The sequence below is a fragment of the Aythya ferina genome (assembly GCF_964211825.1).
Source record: "Aythya ferina genome assembly, chromosome: 5".
Taxonomy (NCBI): domain Eukaryota; kingdom Metazoa; phylum Chordata; class Aves; order Anseriformes; family Anatidae; genus Aythya; species Aythya ferina.
In genome coordinates this window covers 6,253,869-6,278,944 of record NC_140301.1, presented here as the reverse complement: position 1 = coordinate 6,278,944, position 25,076 = coordinate 6,253,869, and the positions used below count along the sequence as shown (strand labels likewise).

The 25,076-nt window shown below is 37.2% G+C and overlaps 1 protein-coding gene across 4 annotated transcripts in view; it reads left to right on the top strand.

Annotated features, from left to right (window-relative positions):
* Positions 1 to 20,162, top strand: part of SYT9 (synaptotagmin 9) — a 67,414-nt gene extending 47,252 nt beyond the window's left edge. Inside the window, exons 4-8 of one of the 4 annotated variants that reach the window (XM_084521966.1) lie at positions 12,454 to 12,574; positions 13,660 to 13,831; positions 14,466 to 14,595; positions 15,202 to 15,358; positions 16,226 to 18,612. In XM_084521966.1, the coding sequence (XP_084378092.1) occupies positions 12,454 to 12,574; positions 13,660 to 13,831; positions 14,466 to 14,595; positions 15,202 to 15,309 (531 nt within the window). In that variant the 3' untranslated portion in view covers positions 15,310 to 15,358; positions 16,226 to 18,612. Of the gene's footprint in view, positions 1 to 12,453; positions 12,575 to 13,659; positions 13,832 to 14,465; positions 14,596 to 15,201; positions 15,359 to 16,225; positions 18,613 to 18,861 lie in introns of those variants that run through there. The other 3 variants (XR_014693889.1, XM_084521968.1, XM_084521967.1) reach the window with 3 other exon arrangements.
* Positions 20,163 to 25,076: the final 4,914 nt, after the last annotated feature.

Below are 25,076 nucleotides of genomic sequence, written 5' to 3'. Positions count from 1 at the left end.
TATAAACATAACCATGCAGGAGCGTGGGCAACTCACCCTGACCCACGTCATGCAAATGCATGTGATGCCATCAGGAAGGGAGTAAAACTAGCCATAGAAACAAAATCCTGTTATTTTCTAGATGATATTGTACATGTAGTGTATGCAAAGTAACACAAGTAAGAAGAAGAGTCGCTAAGACAAGGAAGTTCTGTTGACTCACTTTTATGGACTTACAGTACTAAAGCACTTGTATCTATACTTAGTGCTCTCTTTTTATCTTGCATCTTATACTACTCTCCGTGCATGTTCACTAAAGTGGACCTAAAATTGCCAGCAGTACTTGTCTAAATATAATAGGGAGGCACGAGCACATCTGATAGAGAAGTACTACTACATAAAGAGAACTGTTATCATACTACACAATCACATTTTCACCTGCTCATGTCATAGGTACCTGAATGATACACTTGAATTCAGAATCTACATTTTCTAAAATAGATTTCTGTCTTCTTTTCCTTCCCTTTCATTTAGCTTCCTCACAGTCTTCGGCTTTAATTCAAAGCTGTTTTTCTGTACAGCTCCTAAGTAGATGTAGTGCTACATTGGTAAACTACTTAACAGCTCCCAGGTTAAAATATTCTACTTATTTGCAAGGTAGGTGGATGATACACAGCAACAGCATAAAATCTCCTTCCCCACATCTGAGTGGCTTAGTGTCAGAATGGCAATATTGCAGAATAATCTCAGAAGAAAAGAGGGTCACTTTATTTGCATGACCCTTTGGGCAGCATCAGCAGCTACAATTGAGAAACGGAGAAACGTTTCTGGCATTGCCTAAGAGAACTGGTAAAAGCAACCCCTACTTGCTTGATCACCACAGATACCATGCCATTATTTCAGGTCATTCAGGGAGGTTTGCCCTGAGAGGGTTATATACCAACAGCATATTGGCACATCATGCAGTTGGCAAATTTTACACAGCAGTCTGTTGTGAAACTGTCAGTAGTATCTCTGGGAGGAAAAAGAACAGCCTCCCTTAGAATCATAGAAAGATTTGGGTTGGAAGGGACCTTCAGGATCACCTAATTCCAACCCAACTGCCATGGGCAGGGACACCTCCCACTGGACCAGGTTGCTCAAAGCTCCATCAAGCCCTAATCTCTTATGGTTCCCTCCCACCATGAAAAAATAAAAAATAAATAAAATAATTTGACTTCTCTCCTGATTCAAATGGGAATTCTTCTTGCAGCACAGTTTGATAAATCAAGGATGGGAGCAGTTTTCCACACTTCTGAAATAATACTCTCATTAGCATTAATTTTATTGTCCTTCTTCCTTCCTCCATTATTTTACTTTCTTTTATATTTCAAAATCAGAGAGATTCTGAAGCATAGAATGAGACAATTTTGCAGCATTGAAGATTTAGGTGTTTTGTCTATTTTGACATATTTAATAAATGTGCTTTGTACAATTAACCTTACCATCCATAATTACATTCTTTTCCCATGTAACGTGCAATTACAATGAATGGCCATACAAAGACAACTAAAGCAATGTGACTGCACACCTTTTCACCCAATCCATTAACAGAGTATTGCTAGTAGTGAAGTAGTCTCTTTACCTTGGCCGCTTCACTTTGAAATTTGCAGTGATTTTCTTTTCTTCATGCCCCTTTTAAATAAATTACTAAGAAGTAAATGAAACTTCTATTGAAATTGCTTTACTATTGTTAAAAGTGGGTAATTTTACAGAGAAGTGTTACTAGTAAAATGCATGTTAAATTTAGTTGTGCATTCAGTTTAATGGCAGGTTATGTAGAATGCTCTCAGCTGTGTTTTTAAGCCATAGAGATCCCTTTTCATCATTTTTCTCTTACTTCCATATATTTTTGGGGATGGTGCATTACAGGTGACAGATTAACAGATTACAAGCCAACATTTTGTGTTTAGTTACACTAACAGTAACCAGAGAAAATTTCAGAGGTAACAAGATTTAAACATAAGGGATTTTTACAAAAGCTTTAAACTTTAAAACAAACAAAAAAAGCAGAGCAGTTCTCAAACTGGTGGAGGGGGTGGGGGGGAAGGGGGGAGAGTGGAGCTATAACACAACAACAGAATTGTCATCTCTAGAGGACCAAATCCCTTGAAGAAATTTCAGTGGAGAGATACTTTGTGATTGGTTTTAAAATTACAAGGAAAACCATGAGAGATGCCTATTTCAAACAATAAATATCTTTCACTGAAGTGAAAATGAAGAAAATGTCTGTGCAACTCTTAGAAAAAAATATGAGCAATATTCATAAAATTACACATCTTTCTCCACCTATCAAATGGCCACTAAGTTTAAAGGGAGAGAGAGAAAATTTTGAAAATTCTGCCTTAGATATACCTTATTAACTGAGGTATTACTTCTTGTATCACTTTTTAAGGAAATTAGAAACCAAAAAGGATTAGAAAGAGAAATAGAAAGGGCACATCAGGGATTTCACTGAATTTGGATTTGATTTTCAGATATCACAAGAACTTTTAAAATGATTAGATGAAGTTTGGATTAATGGCAGTACACTGATTAGTAGTTATTGTAGTTTGCAAAAGGAGTCCACTATACTCCAGTAGTCAAAATCTAGGGGTACAGCGCTTCTTCACCATCTGTTTACAATTAACAATGAACACATGCTGTTCTAGCTTCTGCATTCATTACATGAGAGCCTTGAGCAGAATAACTGCCTCCTGGCCTTCCAGGGCACATACACAGAAAAGTATACAGCAGACCCCCATATCTGCTATACTGAAATTAGATAGATTCACTCAGCAAATGCCTAAAACCCAACAAGAGAGATCTGACTTTAAATATTATTAAAAAGAAAAAAAAAAAAAAAAAAAAAACCAACAACAAACAAACAAAAAACAAACAAACTTCTCAGAGAAAAGCTGTGTAATAGCAGGAATTACATGCTACTGTGACATAAAGGTTGATAGTAGCTTTCTAGTTTTCAAGTACATTATGTATTTTTTGAACATTCTTTTTTTTCATATTAACTTGTTCAAAATCAAAATGGCTTGTACAGACTTAGAACAAAAATAGATTCAGGTTTCTAAAAATGACCCTTCTTTATCACCTGTTTTGAATACAATCTGTCCTAAGCCTGAGTAGAAAGGAAGTCATCAGAGAGCACCCAATGTAATCATAATGGATCCATCCATAAAACACCATAGGTGCAGACTGAAAAGGAGAGGTTTTTTTCCCCTGATACTGTGACTTTCTTTTTTCAACACTACCCACATACTTGTTTCTCTCCTCCTCAGGGTGATGTGATTAGAATTCATGATATAAGAGACGGCTGTTTTACACAACACAAGATGCTAACACTGAGAATGACATTCAGTGCTAAGGAATAGTGAGGAACTGCGAGTAGGGCCTATAGCTTTAATTTCATCTCACGTTAGCAGCATGTCCATATCAGCTCTTTTCTGCCGAACGGCTGCTCTATGAGACTTAATTAAGACAATGTCAGGGCACGATGAGGGCCTGCAGCTCCCTGGGGCTGGGCTACTAGGAGCCATGTGCTGTGGGACTGGCCAGGAGCTGGGGGAGCCCTGGGGATGGCCAAGGCCAGGGCCTGTAGGAGGGCACCCCTATGGTGGGCCTGACTTGGTGGAGCACACTGGTGGATGGGAGCTGGACACCATCCTACAGTGTAGCTGGGCCCAAGTGGGGTCCTGGGCCATGGGCTGGGGCAGGAGGGCAGCTGCAGCCAGCAAGGCCCAATAGTGCCCTCACATCCCTGCTGCACTGCATGCTTTCAGTGCCTGTACACGAACAGGTAACTGAGTGGGGCCAGAAGCTGGACCGTCGTTTGGTATTTCAGTGGAGCTGTAAGTCCATGTGAAGCCATTGTAACTCAAGATAAAATGAAAGGCTATCGCATTAGTCTGCATACAAATTTAGTTTAAATTGACATTTTCATTTTAACACATTAAGCAACAATGTTAATGGGCAAGACATTCTGGATTAAAATATTTTGATTAGTTAACTTCTTTTCAAAACCGGTTTCCTCCCTTGCAATTTTTCTTAGAGGTATTTGAAATTTTCATTATTAGTGGGATATTGAGATAATTAAACATTACTTTCAATTTATGTCAGAACAGAAGCAAAAGGTAACTGTCAAGTAATTCATGGCAGAAGTAATTTTGTGTGTTAGAATGGATTTGCTGCTTCATCTTCTTCAAGCTCATGCCTGCCTAGAGATATTGAACACTTAATATGTAATTTAACCTCCCCCTTCTTACAACAGGCCAGGATTTAGCCTTGAAACCATGAGGGTTTATTTTCTCATCTCCTTCTGTCTGTGATCTTCAAGGGTTTTTACGTCAGTAAGGTCAGCCCACCCAGATTACCTTGTATTGTGAAATAGTTGGTGCTACAATGTTTGGTGCTACAATGGCAGTAACCTGTTTTATTATGTTTGTTGTGATGGTTTTGTGTTTTTTTTTTTTTTTTTTTTTTTTTGTATCTGAGTATTTCACATAAAATTGAGGTCTAATCCCAGTCAGTTACAGTATACTGAAAAAATACAGGTATTGACATGACTTATACTGACAGCTGTTCATTAAAAGCTTTGGTCCTCACTTTGGGAAACTACTGTCCATTCTTTCAGATTGCGCTGTTGGATTGTTTTGTGAAACTGCCCTCTGTGAGGCATCCCCTCTCTGTCTCACCTACCTGTCCTTCCATTTTTTACAATTGTCACCTAACATTAAAACTCTTCTGCTTCCCAACTGAAGTTCTCCCCCTAGATTTTCTTTCAAGATAGTTCTCCAAACACCCATTCCTTTAAAGAACAATTTGCATTTCATTGCTGTTCCCAAGCTTGTCAACATTTCTAAAGCATTACTGCCTTCTCTGCAGAGTCAACTCTGTACTGAAGTATTTTAGCAGTGTGAAATCATCAAACCCACCCTCAAGAGGCTTCCATTTCAAAAGACTTTTGAAGCATAATACCTAAGGCAGCAATCTATAAACACTGACAATGTGGAATATAATGAAGTGGAATGTACTGAAAGAAATAGAGGAGCAAATCTGTCCACAGCACTTCAGTTGTAAACTCACATCTTACAGGTTATGACATTTTCATCTTTAAATATTAGATTAGAAAGATGCAATGATCTTCAGCTCTCAAGTGTTCCCTATGCTTACCCACACACAGACACATCCCCCCTCCCCATAACAATCAAAATGATAAAAGATACACTGCAATTTATGGAAGAGTCAAGGCTGAGGGAGGGAAGGCAGACTTTTTGTATTATTAAATCCATACAGTACTTCATATTTTGTAGAAAGCAGGAAGTCACAGAAGAGATGCATAAAGCAATAGAAACTCAGGAAAACAAAATACTTTTCAGAGAAACAGCTTAACTTGCAAGGAGAAACTTAAACTTTGATCAGCTACATCTTTCTTTGACCAACAATGCCATCTAGGCAACCCTTCAGAAACAACTCTGTGTATACCCTCTTAACTCACAGGGAATTTAAAAAATTACTTACATTAACTTTCTAGAGAAGTTTCATTTTAGAATTCTTCATTTCTGTTTTCCCTTTGAAATCAACTTCTGACAGCCACACACACATGAACAGGACAAGTATGCCAGCTTCTCCAACCATGTCTCTACTAATTTTCATTAGCTCAATTCAGGCCATCTCCCCAGTTCATCAATTTAGTTTGGAACAAATTAAGACATTATCTCTATCTCAATAGCTACAGGATAATTCATTAGATTCACTCCTAGGCCCAGATGCAGCACTTTAGTCTTTGGGCTATTGAATTAGAAATGTATGTAAAGGATTCAAAGCCAGTACAATCTATAGGACTTAAGCATAAATTTTAAAATAACAATGTGCATGAAATTTGTCTGTACTGAATAGAGGCTTTTAAAAGTAAATACCTTATTAAAGAATAATTTACTAACAGTCTGAAATGACTAAGAAAGAATAAATACATTCTGTAAATGCATTCAGATAACTGAAGACGATATGCAGCTGATTGGAAAGGCAATTTCAGTTAATTGTTGCCATCTAATTATAAGATATAAATTATGACAATGGAGATGTTGGGCCTTTAGAGAGATAAGTACACTGACTGCCTACAGGAGAAGGCCTCTGTCCTTGACTTCCTAAGGACACTGTGGCAAGAGCAAGTTACGAGTTATGTCCTCAGAGACATTAACTGGATTTATTCTGAACCATTAGACTTTTTCATTCAGATCCTTCAACTCCATTTACCCACACTGTAGGATATCTTGACTGACTGACACAATGCAAAGTTGTGTCTGGAGGATCCTCCTTATCACAGAATCACAGAATTTCTAGGTTGGAAGAGACCTCAAGATCATCGAGTCCAACCTCTGACCTAACACTAACAGTCCCCACTAAACCATATCCCTAAGCTCTACATCTAAACGTCTTTTGAAGACTTCCAGGGATAAATGGACTTATGTGGACTGTAGCAATCTGCCTTAAAGAAAAGTAGTCATGACACAAGGATGATGGAAACAGAAGAAAAAGACAAAAATCCATGCAAAAGGATATCCAGTCCATGAAGTGGAGACATGGAATTACTGACACCATAGTATAACTTTATCCTGTTTTATGTGTGAAATTGGAAAGACACCATGACCCTAATCCAATGTACAGTTTTGAACAATATGCAGAAGAGGAGCAAACCATAAAAGAATTATGAACAAGAACATTGTTATTGGTGGGTGGGGGGTAGGGAGGGGTGGAGCTCTTCTTAAATCCAAAAAAAAAAAAAGAAAAAAGATAATGAAATACATGCTATTTGCTGGTTGCTTTACTTTTGATACTGTCTTTATTTAGAAGTTGCCAAGATGCTAGGCAAAACTATGAATAAGTTAAAGTAAGAATATCTGCACCCTGAGCTGAAAATTATAGTGGCTCTCTACCACCTAGTCTGCAGAGTGGATTCCTTCTTCTTTCAGTCTCTAAGAAGTACAGCACAAGGTTGTGGCCTTCAGAATTGGTCTGTCAGCCAAGGCATCTGACTAGAAGGTGCTCCAGAATATCTAGGAGAAAAGGTAGTAGAAGCTTTTTTTATGGCATCACTTTATTGTTAGTAATATAAATCCTAACAGAGAAAAAAATCAAGCTACATACTTCATAGAATCATTGAACAGCCTGGGTTGGAAAGGACCTTACAGATCATCTGGTTCCAACCTCCTGCAATGGGCAGGGATGCCACCACTAGACCCGGTTGCCCAAGGTTTCATCCAATCTGGCCTTGAACACCTCCAGGGATGGGGTATCCACAACTTCTCTGGGCAACCTGTTCCAGGGCCTCACCACCCTCATAGGAAAGAATTTCCTCCTAAGAATTTCTTGATTAAGAAGCAAAGTTAAAGTTGAATTTAGCTGTCAGAGTTTTAAAAGAACACAATATATTCTTTTAGTTGACCAGCTGACTTAAGTGCTTTCTTTCCTCCTTATAAGGTTGTCGTTGTTGTTATTTACATTCTTGAGCTCATGATACTTTCCATTGTATAAGTTATGCAAGAATCACACAGGTTCAGCATTTTTATCAATGTATGCATAGTAACAAATGCTGTGATACAGACAATCTCATGGAGAGAATACTAGGAATTCAAAGGTGCCCTTTCTTATTTTGCCTTTTTGTTCATCCCCTCAGACTAGCTTCTATACACGCTTTGTACAGTTGCATACACATACAAGTGAATAACCAACCTTTGACTTGACATAAACATTATATTATGTAGCCAAAGCAGTATAAAATCCAGAGTGAGTTACATTCAAACATTTTCGCTTTCTTATAGATTCCTTCACTGCAGTAGAATCAAGTTTCAGAATTGTTTTTTGATGTTTTTCTCTAGAAAGTGAAATCAGGTTCATTTTTGCATACATAGTTCTCAAAACTTTTTTACTTAATTGCATTCATTTTTTTCTAAGAAAAGCCTGAATAAAAGAAAGACAATGAAATGCAAAAAAATGTAATCACACTGAAAAAATAATACAATTTGCAAATTAACTTGAAACATCAAATATAGTCTGACATTGATGTATTGAAAGAATAATTGTGTAAGATAGACCATTCCCATTTTCCTCAAACTTTACTTAATCATATCTCTGTATATATAATTTGATTGAGCCATTAATAAATGCTCACTTGACTAGAGTTCATTTCTTTGATTTAAGATGTCATGAAAACAGAATTTTCCAGTTATATCTGTTCTAGTCATCTTAAAATGTGAATCCTTGTGTAATGAGAAGGCAGCTGGCACTCTTCTATTCATGTGCAAATCCAATTAATATCAAACATTTCTAAAGAGTTTTTCCTCAATACATGTTTCTCATACATATAACTCAAAATAATTCTATGAAGAAATAATTGAAAATTTAGAGCTAACTTCGTAAGTTCATCATGTTTGACACCTTCCATAATTTACAATCATTCCTAAACAAATCAGAGTCTCAAGTGTTTTCTAGTGTGGTTTTTGCATAAAACTTGTGTCATGGACACGTGCCTGAACTGAATTAATATTTTATATCACTCAAATCTGAACCCAGACTTCTCAACACAGATGATAGATTTAATAAATTTATATCCCCAAAAGCAGATAGCTCTTCTTAAAGTATTTTTTAATTAATTTAGACATAACACATATGCCTAGTACACTTAAATTGTCCTTGTCTTATCAGGGTGAACCGCCTCTAAAGTGAATCCATGCAAAATTCAAACCCCTGCGTTATTGAAGATTAGAAGAATGTACAGAAAATTTTGCCTTGTAGTACAGAAGTGCAATTCCAGTTAAAATTATGAAATAACAAGGAAGGTTGTTTTTTTGTTGTTTGGTTGTTTAGTATAATGCTCTTTTGCTAGCAGGAAGAAAAAAATAAACAGATAATTTAATTATAGCGGTAATAAGTCCTTTCCATGTTTTAGAAGTTTAAACTGATATCATCTCATTTCACAAAACCTCCAGTGTTTTTTTTCCTCATTTCCAGTGACCAGTATAACTGCTAAAGGAAGTAGTATGCGAGCTTACAATTGTCTGAGTTGTACAGCTGACAGAGCAATAAAACTCTAAAATCTCTAAAATAGCTAGTGTCTTGAAAAACTATTTTAACAGCTAGCAACTTTAAAAGAAAAAAGCAAGGTCATAACTGCCTGCCAAGTGCTCCCCTTAATGGTTAAGTTGATGAGATGCATAAAACTACATCTGAGCACATCATAATCCCTAATTAGTATTATTTTATTTTTGCAACATAACAGGGGAAAAAAAAAAAAAAAAGTAGTAGCTGTCTTTTTATACACGGGGAGCTGAGGAACCCGGTATAATTGAGGCATATACTTTAATTAAAGTGGCACAGTGTGGCACTGCATGATAGCAGACCTACCACAGATTGTCTACTCCAAAAATCAAGACACAAGTTTCTGAAGACACAGGTATAAAAATATAATTGTCTAACTCAAGGACCACATGTCCTCTAAGCCAGAAACAAATGGAGAACTTATGGCCTATGATTTGTCTTTCTTCCTTCCATGCCTTGCTGTCCATTTTTGGATTCCTATTCTCTGTACCCAAACATATTTATGAGAAAGGATAAGTCATTCACAAGAGAAATCTGATGACAACAATCATCCCCATTTGTCAGAAACTCCTTTTCTATCAGGCAACTTACAGGTTTCACTAAGAAGGTTTGATGACCTGAGCTTCTTGACACAGCCTCCAAGGAATCATAAGTGAAGCCATTAAGGGTCCATTGTCACAGTTCTCTAGGATTACACATCCTCCTGTTTAACAGGATGAGTTACACTCAGCTAAAGACTAGCACAGAGCTGCTGACACAGTACTAGGGAGTGTTTTGTCCTGTAAGCTAATTGCTAACAATTAGTAATTTCAGAAGAAGGCACTGAAAATAATTTTAATAATATGATTATTATTTTAAGTTACCAAGTGGAGCACTACAGTTGAGCACAGAATAACTCTGTCATAGTTGACAATTTCTAAATATTCCAATATCTCGGTTGAAACAACAGATGCCTTATAGTTTATTTGTTTTGTTTTATGTTTGTGATGGAAGAAAGCTAAGTAATTCAACAATGCTATCTTCTCCTCAAATTTTGTGACCAATTCCTGAAAAATAACCTCTCAATCAAAATCTGCCATACTGACAAATTCCCCAAATTGCCAAAAGATAACTTCTCTTAATTGCTTGGAGTGGCTTATGAAATTCTGTTCCCCCTCAGAGTTGCTTGGTTAGCAAGAAAGAATTCTACAGTATGATTCTATGAATCTTAGATTCTATGAATCTAAGCATCTTAGAGATGCGGAATTAAAATTCTGGAAGTTTTTCTTCTTCACGGTGGGGAAAAATTCTTTCCCCTACAAATGTCTTCCTGTAAAGTTAAGTGCAGATGTTAGCCAAGAGAAATTTCTCCTGGATATGCTGACACCACTTTGTAAGCCTGTAGGACTTAAGAGCATCACCTTCTCCAACAGCACTTAGATCCTCCCACAAAGCAAGTCAGTGGCACAGTGTTGCAGCAGGTCTGCTTCCAAGTACAATCCACCAAGAGACTCTAAAGAGGGTGAGTCATATCAGCTATCCTGATATTGTCACAGCCTTTATCAGCTTTACAAACACCACAAAACACTGATCTTTAGAACGGAAGAGATGACAGTGGACAAAGTTAAGTCAGGGTTAAAAGCTAGTTATTACTGACAAAGGGCCCACATTATCAGCATTTTCCTTCTTTGACAGCAGCTCTCTTCAATAGCAGCAGAAGGAAAGGACCCATTTCTGCCTGAATGCACATATTTTCTGAAATCCCTTCTGACATACATTTTTCTGCAACAATGACCACAACTCTTTGTCTTGCACAGCTTCCCTGTTAACTCAAAGCTACATACAGTGACCTCATAGGCTCTGGGCATCAGTCTGCACAGCAGCTAGCTCAGACATGATTTGTTAGGAGCCCTTTCAAGGTATTTTCACTTGCCTTTCATGTCCTCCACCACCCTTCGTTGGAGAGAGGGAAACTGGAAAGGGGAGATGGGGAAGGGTACACGCACATGTATGTGCAGCATAGAAGCTATTACAAACAGCTCCTGAAGGCTTATCAACAGATTCTTTGATCTTTACACAAATCAAAAGGCATCCCTTGATCCATACTTAAAGAGCACTTAGCTTACATGATCTCTAGTCAAGTAAGGGAGAGCTTAGCAGTAGCACCATGAGATAAGGGAGGCAGTCAAGGTAGAAGAATATCCCTCTTCTGATGGTCATTTCCTCTGTCAAGTTCTACATTCAAAAAATGAAGGACTGTCTATCTAAAAGTGCCTAAAAACAGGACAAGGGCCCCAAATTTATGTATATACATTTAAAACCACCATCTTTTCCATCCGACTATTTTCTATTAGGCTTTGCTACAGTACTGAGTTTCACAGGAAAATTAGAAGACAAATACTTTCAGTGAATCAGAAAGTTCATTTGAGGTGAAATTCACAAAACAAATATAAGGATTACAAAAACTGACTTTTTCACAACCTGCTGTCCTCAGTGGGATGCTTCTTCCACTCATTCTCAGAAAATATTTGTTGGAAGCAATCTGTCATCTACTTCCCACTAGCAAATTTCTCAGTGGGATACATAGGAGAACTCCATTCATACCCCATGTCTCCTACTTTAGACAAGAAACTTCTTGCAAGACAAGAGGTTCTTTCTCATCAACTTTTTCTGAAGCTTTTTTTATTATTATTATTTTTTATTTATTTGTATTTATTTCCTGGAGAGATTTATTTATTTATTTTAGCAGAGACTGTATCCCAGGCCTCCCTATTCCCAAGGGCTTGCCTCTAGACTCAGTATCTGTTTAACCCTAACAAATGCCAGGTATTCTGAAGTAGAACTCCTGTGTCAGTGTGTGAGCATAAAACCTAGAACATAGTTTTGAATTTACTTTCTTCACTCAAGAATGAAATATTGGGTTACAGGAACTAGGTCTATGAAACTATGGAAAACTTTACTCTGCCCAAGCAATGTTCATTCTGTGAACCTCACTATGGGCATCCTTCTGTGGACCAGAAGGAAAGGCACAGAGATCTGCTGCAACTTGACAACGTTACACACTTCAAAACACAAAACAGAACAAACACATTCCAATGCCTCACTCACACTATACCTCATTACTTAAATGCATTTCATCTCCAAGGACTGAGTACTAAAAACTGTAACCACATTTAAACTTCACAGCTTTGATGGTCTAGCAACAAATGTAGTGACATGAATCTTGTATGCAAAGGTTTCAGAATGAGAATTCAGCTTCTGCTTGCAGAAATGTAGATTCTCAAAGGTTTATTTTACCCTTAGCTCTTGTTATGGTTAGGAAATAAATTGTTATTATTGCTTCACATTGTCTCTCTTTCCTTGGAACAGGATAACGTCGATCTTGGTGACCTGATGTTTTCACTCTGCTACCTTCCAACAGCTGGTAGACTAACTATTACAATAATAAAGGCAAGAAATTTAAAGGCAATGGATATCACAGGAGCATCAGGTAGGAATGTATTTAATGGTCAAGGTGGATTTCTGTCCCCTATTCCTGCTGAGTCACAAAACTCCAGCACCGTCAAATTTTTATTTTTTTTTTTAAAGAGAGGTTCTTACACTGCAAGCTCTTGAGTCACTTGAGTACAGAAGTTTCTGAGAAGTAAACAATATATTTTAGCTCATTCTGCTTTAACCAACAGTTTAAAATATTCTGCTCTCAAAAAGAGAGCAACATTATTATTTCTAAAGCCACTATGATTCAAAACAGGATTAGCTGGCCAAACTATGTTCCTAACATCGGGAACTGTGTTGTACAGAAGACTATTTGTTATGACACAGAGACAGACTGACCACTGACAGTCTCCAAGAGCCACTGAGCCAATTCTGCTGCTCTTGACATATGGACAAAACAGTGATCATCACAGCCTTTTATCAACAACAGCTGCAAAATTTGCTAATGAAAACGAGAAACTAATTCAGATAAGAGTTCATAGACTTATTTGCCATGCTAGCAGTTGCAGGGCTTTCAGAAAGGAGCTACAAGGAAATAGGTTGTTGGTTTTTTGTTTGTTTGTTTTGTTTTGTTTTTGTTTTAACTGCATTCAGGAATTCCCAAATAATTATAATTCTCTGGAGGAACATAATCCACTAAGTTTTACACTTTGAATTATATTAAACCATACATCAGTAAATCCTACTGTGTACAATACTATCGTCTTCTGTCTGTCCTACAAATCTGCAGAAGTAATAATTATGCTGTTATAAGTACACTGATACATAGGCTGTTGTATAAAAGAGTCTTGTGTAATATAGTTCAGCAGATATTTTAATACCCCTTTAGAGGCCAGTACACAAAAAAAAAGAACTTCTTGAACCTGAATTGTTCGTTATAGGCATTCAACAATATAAAGCTTTCCAATGTCCATTACCTCCCAGTCATTCCATGGTAATAAAGAAGCTCAAATTCCAGTCAGGTACAGGTAACTAATTCTGCAAGCAGGTATGGGCAAAGAGACTGCTCCCTTTACTTTCCATTTATGTTTACTTCAATACAACAAAAGAAAACCAACATTATTCTTGTGATTCACACAGATCCCTACGTGAAGGTTTCTTTAATGTGTGAAGGAAGGCGACTAAAGAAAAGAAAAACTTCCACCAAGAGGAATACCCTTAATCCCGTTTACAATGAAGCCATAGTCTTTGACGTCCCTCCAGAAAACATTGACCAAATTAACTTGTCGATAGCTGTTATGGATTATGACCGGTGAGATACCTGTACCTGTAAAATAACATTATCTATTGGCTCAAAACCTCTCATTGTAGATCTGCATCCAGAAACAAAGTCATTATTTTTCTCCCAATATATGAGAAATTAAATAATTTGTCATATTGAGTTTGGTAGAAGACTAAAATATATCATATTGTCAGGCAGAATTTCCTTTATCAATTTTAAAATACAGATTTCTATCCATAACCAACATAACTAAGCTGCGTATGCTTAGCAGAACTGAAATAACTGAACATACAATCAGACAGTCCACACACCAATTTTCCATTTGTGAACAATTACACTAACTCCTTAGACACACACCTCCATTTCTAAAATTGTGGCTTAGTTTTGTATTTGCAACTAATTACAGAGCACAATCAAAGAATTTTGTACACTTCTTATACAAAAATGAAATAAATGCATACAGATGCACAGTTTATGCTACAATGGGGAAGGCATTAAATTATTTTGATTGCAAAGAGCCAACCCATGTATTTTATAGTTCATTATATTTTGGGGCTAGAATTAATTCTAAAAACCCATTATTAATGTCTCTAATGAAATATGGAAATGATATGATTCTAAAGGTAAAATTTTAAGAAAAACATATTATGGAACATTTTCACAGTGTAGGTCACAATGAGGTCATTGGAGTATGCCAAGTAGGCAACGATGCAGAAAGTCTAGGTCGTGACCACTGGAATGAAATGCTATCATACCCACGGAAACCCATCGCTCACTGGCATCCTCTCGCAGAGGTAAGACTTATTTCTTGCTTCCCCATTACTATAATGTTAAATTCTTCCATAAGGCATCAGAAGTTGGATAAAATTTTACAAACAAAACTAAGATCCACATGTGTACTCTTAAATCCTAGAAAAGGGCTTAGAAACACCAATATTAGTAACAAAGTCTGCTCCTTTAATTACTTTCCACTCCTGTGAAATTGAATTTTCTAATATATACATGAATACCACAAACATTATACACTAGATAAAGGGTTCCATTTTGGTTTTGGTGGTGGTGGTGGTTTTGTTGTTGTTTTGGTTTGGTTTTGTTCATTTGTTTTACTTAGGATCTTGGGTAACTTTCACTGATAATTGATACAAAGAAATAGACCTCTTTAAAGGAATAACCAAGACCTACTGTTTTTCTATATAAAAATCTAATCTGACTTCTTCTCTTGTAAGACTATATCACCTATGCCACTAGAAAATCTCAAGGGATGTCTAACTGCCCTGAAAAAAATATGTTTAAGTGTCTCTCAAGATCTGAGACGTTAATAAGAAGCCACACAATCAGAAAAACTTTTAAGGTTCCTATTTTTTTGTTTTGTTTTGTTTTGTTTTGTTTTTTGTCTTTAGGGCCCTATTCAGCAGAAATGTTATGCAGGTCTTCTGCGCTTGGATGACTGCCGAAGAGGCTTCCTCACCCTTTTAACCTATTCAGCAGAAATTTGGCATTCCTGTTGAACTCTTTCTTAGCCATATCCTCAGGGGCTATTCCACAGAGTCCAGTGGGGTAAAGATGTCCTTTTAATCCCTCTGTCTAATCCTCTCCCCTCCCAATACAGGGAATGCTAATCCTGATTCATGAGACACAAAAATTCAATGATCTGACTAAATTGCTTCTTAAGTGTTCCCATGGTTTATTTTTAATAATAACTTTTATTTGTTCATAATATAATAATTAATTTAATAATTTTTAATTTTTCAACCCTATGTGGTTGAAAATAATGGTCAGGCAACAGGAAGATGTAACAAAATGGCAAAAATACCACAGCATTACCAGGTCTCCATAAGCAATTACTGGTGCCTGAGGACCACAGCAGTGCACTTGCAGCAGGGCGACCTTTGAACGCTCACAAGCTCTGTTGCAGCAGGAATGCACTATGCCTTTTCAGAGTACGGGTGGTGCCAACAGACAAGTCTGTTGTAGAGGATTATCAAGCAAAGCGGGGAAGTTCTGCCCTTATTTCTATGCCCAAAATGAGAAGTTACCTACTGGCTGAAATGCCACACTAGAAACGCCCACCTGGACATATGAGAGTTGGATTTAGAAAACACATCACTGAGCTCTCAACTCTAGCCAAACGGTGATAGGGACCGCTTGAGAGAGCATGCGAGAAATATTGCAACAATTACTGTCTCCTAGAGCAGGAGAAGTGTCTCTTAGCAGCAGTTGGCTACTTCCTTATATCCAACCTGTCTTCCCTCTTCAATAAATTTTATTGCAGCCAGAGCCCACAGTTAGGTTTTGACAGCTCTTCCCTTTTCACAGGCATCCTGTTCTTTTCATACATGCCTGGCTAACTTCTCTAGATTTCATTACTGTGGATTGATTTTCATGTCACTAAGCTAAACAGAGACACTTTTTTTTCCTTCCCAGGAATCAAGTGGGGGAGGGTGTCCAGCGCATCCCGGCTGTGCAGAGAAATATATACACAGCATATCATTTTGGTTCCTGAATCAGGATTAGACTCAGCGAGAGCTTCTGGAACCTCTGTGGCCACAGCCATAGGACCCTGAAAATTTGCTGAATAGGACCCTCAGTCTTCTACTGTGTGAAGAGCTATTGGTTTCAAGTAGTGCAATGTTATCCACTTGTAGCATTAGGTCTCCAGCCAACACTATTGCTACTGATAGATTATTTGTATGGTCATAAGCATTACCCAAATTCTACCATAAGTTCTGTTCATTAGAATAACCCAGATTTTACAGGTAACATGATAACAATGAAAAGCGATAGATACTGGACTGGAACCAGCAACAGAAGTGGTTCTTGTATTAAAAAAAAAAAAAAAAAAAAAAAAAAAAAAAGAAAGTGCTGTAGTGTAAATTGATAGCTTTGGAAGTCTTTTTTTTTATTTTCTTTTTTCTTTTTTTTTCTTTTTTTTTTTTTTCCCCCAGAACAATTGTTATCAGACATTTATTTTCTGATGAAAGGTTTTATCCCCACAGTCAGTTGGTGTCTCCTTTCACCTTACATGAAAATAAGGTTATTAGAGTCCTTTGCAGAAATCCTTCAAATCTAAAAGCTTGAAATAAGTTCATGCCATACTATGAAGAACACTCCTGGAAAACTCAACAATTCTTCAAAGCCTGCCCAAGGAACATTTCAGAATGGTAACTGGGCATGTCCAGAAGAACAAAGAAATACAGCTATAAAATAGCCCTAGAAAAACCATTTCACTACACTATCAACTAAAGCCTTATGTCAGCAGACCAGTGATATAAATACAATGCTTATAACTGTTCATGCATGATCCTCACTTCAGGCAAAATTCTGCACTCTCTGCTCAGGCACATCTCCCAGGAGCCAATGTGAGGAGATACGCATGAGCAAAGAGGAGGACCTTTTCCTTTGGAGTGGCGTTCTTTGATTTCCTGGGCAACTCATTATACATGCATCCCTACCTGGGATGCAAAACAGGCAGCTGCATGCTTTCCCACTGCAATTGCTATTACCAGGGCAATGTAAAGAACAATAGCTTCTGTAAAAAGGAAAACACCTATGCAGCTAGCTCGTTTTGTCTTCATGTAACAGGGTAAAAGCCTTTCTAAGATTTGTCTCTAGCGACTGAAAAGGGCATAAAAAGAAAAGTAATATCATTATAATGGCTAATATTTTAGATTTTATTACCATACTCAGTTCATTAATGCTCAAGGGGCTGGCATCAGGAGAATGATTTTGAAAACAGTTCTATTACAAAGAAGATATCTCTATGTTCAAGAAGCATTTCAAGTGGAATCAAGCACACCTCAAAGGCTTAGAGATGAGGGAAAAAATATATATTATTAAAAATCCTCCTAACTCTTGTTCTCTGACTCATGATTTACAAACTGTTACCCAGGCTATGGCATTACTGTGTTCTTTATAAAAATACCTGCCTCTTCATAGAAGTGCAGAAGCAGAGCAGTAGTTGTTTTCTACACCTGGATGCTTTACTCTTCACTTTTATACTCCAGTTAATTGATGCTATTCCCTAGAACTCAAACATTCCCAGGGTATCGTTCTTGTAGGCTGGTACTAAAATGTGAAGACAGCAGCAGCGTACAATAATGCAACAGTGCATTGAAGTAACAGAGTGTTTACTGCTAGAAAGCCAGCTGGAAACCAAGAGATAATTGTGATCCCAATACTGTTCACACATGCTTTTCTGAACTATGATTCCCAAAGGTGAATTAGTAGAAGGGCGCAAACAAATAATTCCAAACCTCCAACCCTCATTTGTTTTTTTATTTTCCATGAATGAATGATTATGCTGTATCACAAGTACAGTAAGAGTAAAATAGAAATAAATCCCTTAGAAATACATCTCAGTCAGATTTTAATCCTTCTTCACTCATTAAAAAATGTGCTATTAAACTGTTAATTTTAGTTTTCCATAACAAGCCACAATTTCAGGTATTATTAAAAAATAGAACGAAAAAAGTCAGTGAGAAAACCTTCCAAGATACTGACACTGAGGCAGATTATAATGGGAAGTTGTGTGAAATTCCCCTGCTAAACTACTCACAAGCACAATCCTTCTGCTGTTGAGTGCTGCAATTTCTTTATTTTCACTGAATTCACAAGACATCAAAAGCATCACTGTTCTTTTGCCTCATTTTCCCCTGTAAATAACCCTGGCAGTGCACCAACATGCGTACATCGCAACCTGTGGCAGGGAGTGGCAGAACAGAAAGCAAGTATGGTAGGAAAAAAAAAAAAAAAAAAAAAATAAGGAAGACTGCTCATTTGGTCTGAAGTGAGACAACAGACCAGAATAAAAAGTAAGGTTACTTTAGTCCACCCATCTCGGTTTGAGGGCATAGTTGGGATTTTTTTTTTGTTTTTTAAACATCAACCATTATGAATGGTTATATCAACACTGAGCACCTGAAGTCAGAAGTACAAAAGATATATTTAGAGTTTTATAATTTGGCAATGTTAGAGCACTGAGGGGGCCTATTTGCCATTAAAAATAAAGAATAAAATTTAAATTTTAAAAAATGCTACAAACTCTCTTTATTCTCTTCTAGCTTAAAAGCAACAAACGATAAAGGGAAAGGGAGAAAGAGGACTGGAAATTCAATTGAAGAGTCTGTTTGACCCAGTTAGAAATCTACCAAATTAAATTACACTTAATGCATTTTGAGTTCATTTGAACAGAAAGAAGAAAAAAACATACTAGGTAACTCAGCCTGAATTGTCATCAATAAAATGTTTTCTTCCCTTTAGAACAGTGCGTTGTCAATTACATCTCAGTGTCAAGCAAGAAAACAATGGCTTTCTTATCTAAAAGGGAAAAAAGCATGTAGAGAAAGCAATCTACAACTTTGTAGAATTTAATAGAAACCCTCTGTGCTGGGGAAAATCGGAGCAGGACAGACTCTGTAACAACCTCACTTTGATTCTTGCTGTATTTACTGCAAGGCCTTGCTTGCAACCAATATTCTATTTGGAAGTGACAGCCTTATGATACATGAACCAAGCTGTGCAAGGTGTGAGGGCACTGCACATTCAGGGCTGAGCTGCATTTAGAGTTAGTATCTGACACAGTGGGTTGGGCAAGGAACTACAGCTGGGAAAACTCCAGGGTCCTGCGGTTCTCTGAAAAGACTTCCACCTCCTTGAAGGCCCGAAAAATGCACTGATCCAGAGGGCACAGACAGACGCTATTCATGAAAGGTATCGTCAGGACAAACTCAACTGCTGACTGAACACTGCACACATGGCACAGAAGGGAAGATGACGTGAGAACTTGTAAGCATCTGGGTTGTTTGATTATTTTGTGTGGGTTTTTTAGTTTGTCCTTCCTTTTCTCAGATGTAGACACTGTAAAACTGAAATGTTTTACGTCGTTGCATGCTGGCCAAATGTCATTTTTAATACCCCTTGCAAAGATGCACAAAGAGAGCTGTGTTGTTTTGGTATACTTTCATTTTCAATAACACATGAACATTGTGCTATTCTTTATCATTTCTTGTTCAGTAAATAGTCCTGGTATCTCTATGTTTCATGTCTAATTTTGGAGAGTAGAGCCATACCTGTATCAAGGCTCTCTCAACTAGGTGGGAATTTTGTTTCAGTAGAAATAATGCATGATTCCTTTCACAGTGATGGTTTGAGGGAAAAAAAAAACAATCTTAATTTTATAATATGTATTACAATCTTCTAAACACAAGTAAAAATGTACTGTGATTTATTTATATAAATCTAGTCGGAACAAGTAATTTTGATCTTAATAAAAACTCTGTAAGAAATTGTGCAATTGTAATTTACTACTATTTTGTATTTAATAAATTAATGTTTAATTCACTATTCAGAAACACACAGCAAACACTTTGGTAGTGTTTTAACTCAACTTTTTTTCCAAAGTCATTTTGTTTCCGTAAGTAAATGAGACCAGAAGGACAAAGCTGTTAACACAATTGTTATTTTATAGCACTCAAACAAGATTTGGAGTTTTGAATATGGAACCCTCCTCCTGTTTAGTCCCATGGACACAATCATCATTGGAGAAACATTTTTAGAGATATCAAATATGATTTTTATATTTAATATCAAAAAAGAAAAAATCAAGAAGCTACAGAAGTACTTCTACCAATTTATAGTGTTGTAAATTAGCAAAATTAGTATTTAACATGGCAGGTTATCAAAGTTAGCATTTCTCCTGTCAATACCTGACATGTAGCTTAGGGAAATCCCCAGGCGACCACTGGCAGAACCCAGAAAGAAAGGGAAAAGAGAGCACAGCTATATCTGTGGTATGACCATACAACTGCACCTAAAAAGGCTATATTCTTGTTTTATTTCATGCCAGCCGGAACTCCATATCCATCAGCAAGGCTTCTACATGTGCATGTCATCTACTTCAGTGTGAGTTTCTCTGCTTCTTTAGGGATAAGATTGGTCTCTCCTCATTTGGAACATCTAGCCTACCTGCATGTACTGCATTAATATGGGGTCACTGACATAAACTGTGGCCACAAAATTTCATGCAACTGGAATCTAATTCAGCTCAGTTCTCTTCTTGGGACTATTTGACAACACAGACGGATGACAAAGACACGCAAAGAGTCCTGTAGTTTGGAAGTTACTATTACCCTTACAAAGGGCAGCACCTGCAGGCCCTCGGTAGCCTCTTGTTCTTCTGCATTCCATACAGGTGCATGGGCAGGAAATCAGTGCTCCAGAGAGCTGGCTTGGTAAGATCACGGGTGAGATGGAAAATTGACTAAGGACACCTGTATAGAAATTTTTGTCCCTGGCAATGACTGGAATATTTACCGCCTGCCACATAAGCCACCACAAACTAGACTAGAGCAGAGGTTTATGAACTTCAAAAGTGTTTTTAATGTCTTTCAAAAATACTGTTTTGGATGTTTCTATTCCTTTGTTGAAAAGCCATTATGAACCTCTTCCTCTGTCAAAACTGATCCACACAGCTCTTTTCAATAAACCTTTCCAAAGCCATCCTTTAGGCCTTTATACACAGACTACAGACCTGAAACAAAACTCCAGTAGGGCTGAGACAGCTGCTTTTGTGGACTAAACAATTAATGAACTAAAAGTGCCAAGTAAAAGGTTGATAACCCCCACTTAAAAAGCCTGATCTATAGCAAATAAGACATCCTGCAACATTAAACCTGCAAAAGGCAAGTGATCCTGCACAGTTAATATCCAGTGAGGTGAACATTAAGAAAGATACCATGTTAATAACAAGCAGTACTGGCTCTACGACTGACTACGGCTCTAGGAAGTGCAAGGCCTAGCAGAACTTGCAGCAAATTGGAAATAAAGCCTGAAGGGACAGACAGGAGTGACAGTGTAAGACAATGTCCTGAATAGCCTCGGACACAGGCCATTACAGTAAGAAACCAATAGCTCAGAAAGCAGCAGAGACGCAGAATAGGGCATGACAAAGTTAGCAAAAACGTTGAGACTCCAGAAGTAGCTTTTTTCCACGACAGGAAATCACATAGCATTTCGTACAACAAACTAATTCCAGTCACATCTGACAGTAATGTGACTTAAATTTGTAAAGGTTGGCCCTAACAGCAGTTTCTAATATAAGCAATACATTTTTTTTTTTTTTTTTTATTGAGACTTGTATAAATTACAAACAAAATTTTAAAAAGCCACTCTTTGCCTTGAAACAGAAATCTGTAGATTGGTCAGGGCTGGATCCTACCCTTGCATGACTTGTACAAATAGGAAGATCCAACATCCAGAGCTGAAAGCTGGAATTGTCCCTTAGTAGCAACAAAACCAGTCTATTTGAAGTAACAGTTTTTATCACCCTACTCAGTATTCTGATATTGCCTTTTAAACAGCATCAAATCATTTGCTGGCTATAGTTAGGCATTTCTAATTTCCTAGTTAATTAACCACACGCTTCAGTCTGGTGTACCATACCATCCAAAAGGTCATGGCCTTAAACCACTTCACTTGCAAATAACAATCTGTGAATTTATGTTCCAATAAAACAATCTGTGAATGTTCCATAACATAAGGCAGGCCTGAACAGTCTGCTCCAAAGAGCCTAACACAAAACAGCTTTGTTATTAAAGAATCATTTAGAAGTTTGAGAAACGCCGATAAGCTGGCTAGTGTTAGATCTTTACCCAAAGGAAAAAACGTTAACAGAAATATCATTGTGGAGGAAACTAATCTCAACAACAACCTTGTATTCAGATCCTATCTAAAGTTTTATAATTTTCAGTTTAGCAGAGAGAATTCTGGTTTTAGAATATAACTCTAACCACATAACTGATATCTTGGTTAATGACAAAAAAGAAAGTTTAAAATCTTAAAAAAAAATCTAGTCCTTAATTCATCTAAGTACTCAAAAAATGCAATATGATTTTTTAAAATATCAACTAAAATTGCAACAGTTTTGAACCATTTGGATACCTTTCATCTTTAGGAAAAAAGAATTCACTACAGAAAAGTCAACAAATAAATTATGAGATTATTCATCAAATTTTAGTAATTTAGCTTAAATAAGCAATTCCAATCTCACCCATCAGTTCATACGTTTTATGTTTCTCAACATAAATGTTTTAGGAAGAGAGCATTGAGTATTCCAAAAAGTTTTTGCCAAGCATGACCCACTCTCTTCCATTACCCATGAAGAATATCACCCACCTTCTAACTTACTCAGCCCATGCAACATCATGCATAACTGCAAAGTTCAAACACCCTTTAAAAGATACGCTGCTTCATTTTGGATTTTATTACTAAAATCGTGCAAATAAATAAATCTTGTAAATTAATGGAAAAGGAATTGGGGACCTACAGGCACTACCAACACCTGTAAGTCTTATAGCTGCACCAATTAGAACAGTAGGCATATTTTTGGTCAATAATAAAAATACATTTAGGCTATCATAAATGGCAGAAGATTCCCTAAAGCTTTTTTTTTTCTCCCCTCACACAATAGCAAACATCTTAGAGCAGGTTATTTCTTCAAAACAGAGTTCCAAACAATGCCAGATGCTAAGCTAAAAGTTTAGTATCCTCTGTCTAAGGAAAGCATGCTTGACACAGAAAGCATACAATGTGTGGATGAATCCTGAAATCTGCAACATAAACAACTGAACATTGTGTAGGAGCCCTTTGGGCAGAAAGCACCCAAGCTCCTGCCTTCAGCCAGGAAACTCTTGTTTCTCTTTGAAGAATGCTCAGCCTGATATATCATATTCCTCCTGCTGCCTCATCAAACAAGGCAGCAGTCTAACAGACAACTTTTATTATGCTATATTCCTGAGAATCCTGTCTGCTTTGAACACAGCAGGAGAGTGGGGAGCAGGGGTTAAATATGATTCTTTCTTGTTCCTAAGCTGCATTATGTGTCTTATCCAGACGCTCCTAAGATACTACTATAGGAATGGCCTTTAAAGTATGTTAGCAAGCCTCAGTCTGTATGAAGAAGGAATTCACCCTGACCCTTCCAGGTCCCCAAATACCAATACACAGTGATTTTTATGCAACACAGTCTGCAAATGAAACCTGAACTTTTTGAACCCAGAGGTTCAACACAATGCTTAAAAAATAATACCAAGTAAATGCAGCCATGACAGTGAACCCAGACAAAGTTTATTTCAGTAACATATATTACTCTTACAGTAATACACGTATCTGTGTATGATGTCACATTACCCCAAGTGACTTTCATTCATCTCTCTGGTTTAAGTGCTCTAACACTGTTTTCCTGTTTGTTTTCAGCTCCAAAATAAGCAGCATGGGTGTGCTTCAGACTGTGCCTAAAATAGCAGCTGGTTTGTAATTACTGCCTGAGATCTAAATTACAAAAACCTGTCACTCCATGAAAAGATCTAATTATGGAAAGGATTTTGTGTGCATAGTTTGTCTGCATACTCAAACATCAATTAAGTCATTACCATCTAATCCTGCTCATAAATGGAATTTCACAGATTCCTGAATTCCTAAATCTACAAAAATTTGTTTTCAAGTAAAAAATTACCACAATTATTGACTGAATTAAGATAAGCATACTTCTCCCCTGAGGAGATCAGGGCTGCAAGCAAAGCCTTTCATCTCTTTTCTCAACGAAAGGATATAGAATTGCCAAGTTGCTAATTGAGGGTTGAAGCCAAGTATTGTTTATTCCCTGCAGGTAGGTGGGATAAAGCCAAATCCAACTCAAGCCTATATGCAATGCTGAGTTTTGCAGGGTATCACACAAACCCCAGCTACATCTACCATTGCAACTTCAGTCTGGCAGCATGGCTTTCATTCTCCAGAATTTTGCCTATACTTCACCCTTTCTACCTTCACTGTTGCTATTTTTTCCCCAGCAACTAGCCACACACAGCTAATGGTCATAAAGCTTTTGAGCCCAATTTTCTTTTTGACATGCCTACCAAGGGAATAGGACAATAGCATGGTAGCAGAAATATGAGATTAAATTATCTTTGCGCTGTCCACAGCTGTGTGACAGACAAACTCAAAGGGTTGGTGTATATTTGAAGAACCTCAACAATATGCTTGGTCTCTTCTTAATCTCCCTCCACCTACTGACGCAATTGCTATGCCAAATGTCATGTCTCAAAAATAGCATAATGCTGGGAATGCTCTGCAGGGAGTCAGTGAGAAACTTTGTGTTCCCTTTTGGAAACTTGCGGAAAGAACTACCAGACTAGAGGCACTCTCAGTGCCTTAAAGTTGCTAGGAAAGCTGTGACTTTTTTTTTTTTTTTTCCTCCATTTTCTCCCCTCTTATGGTGTAA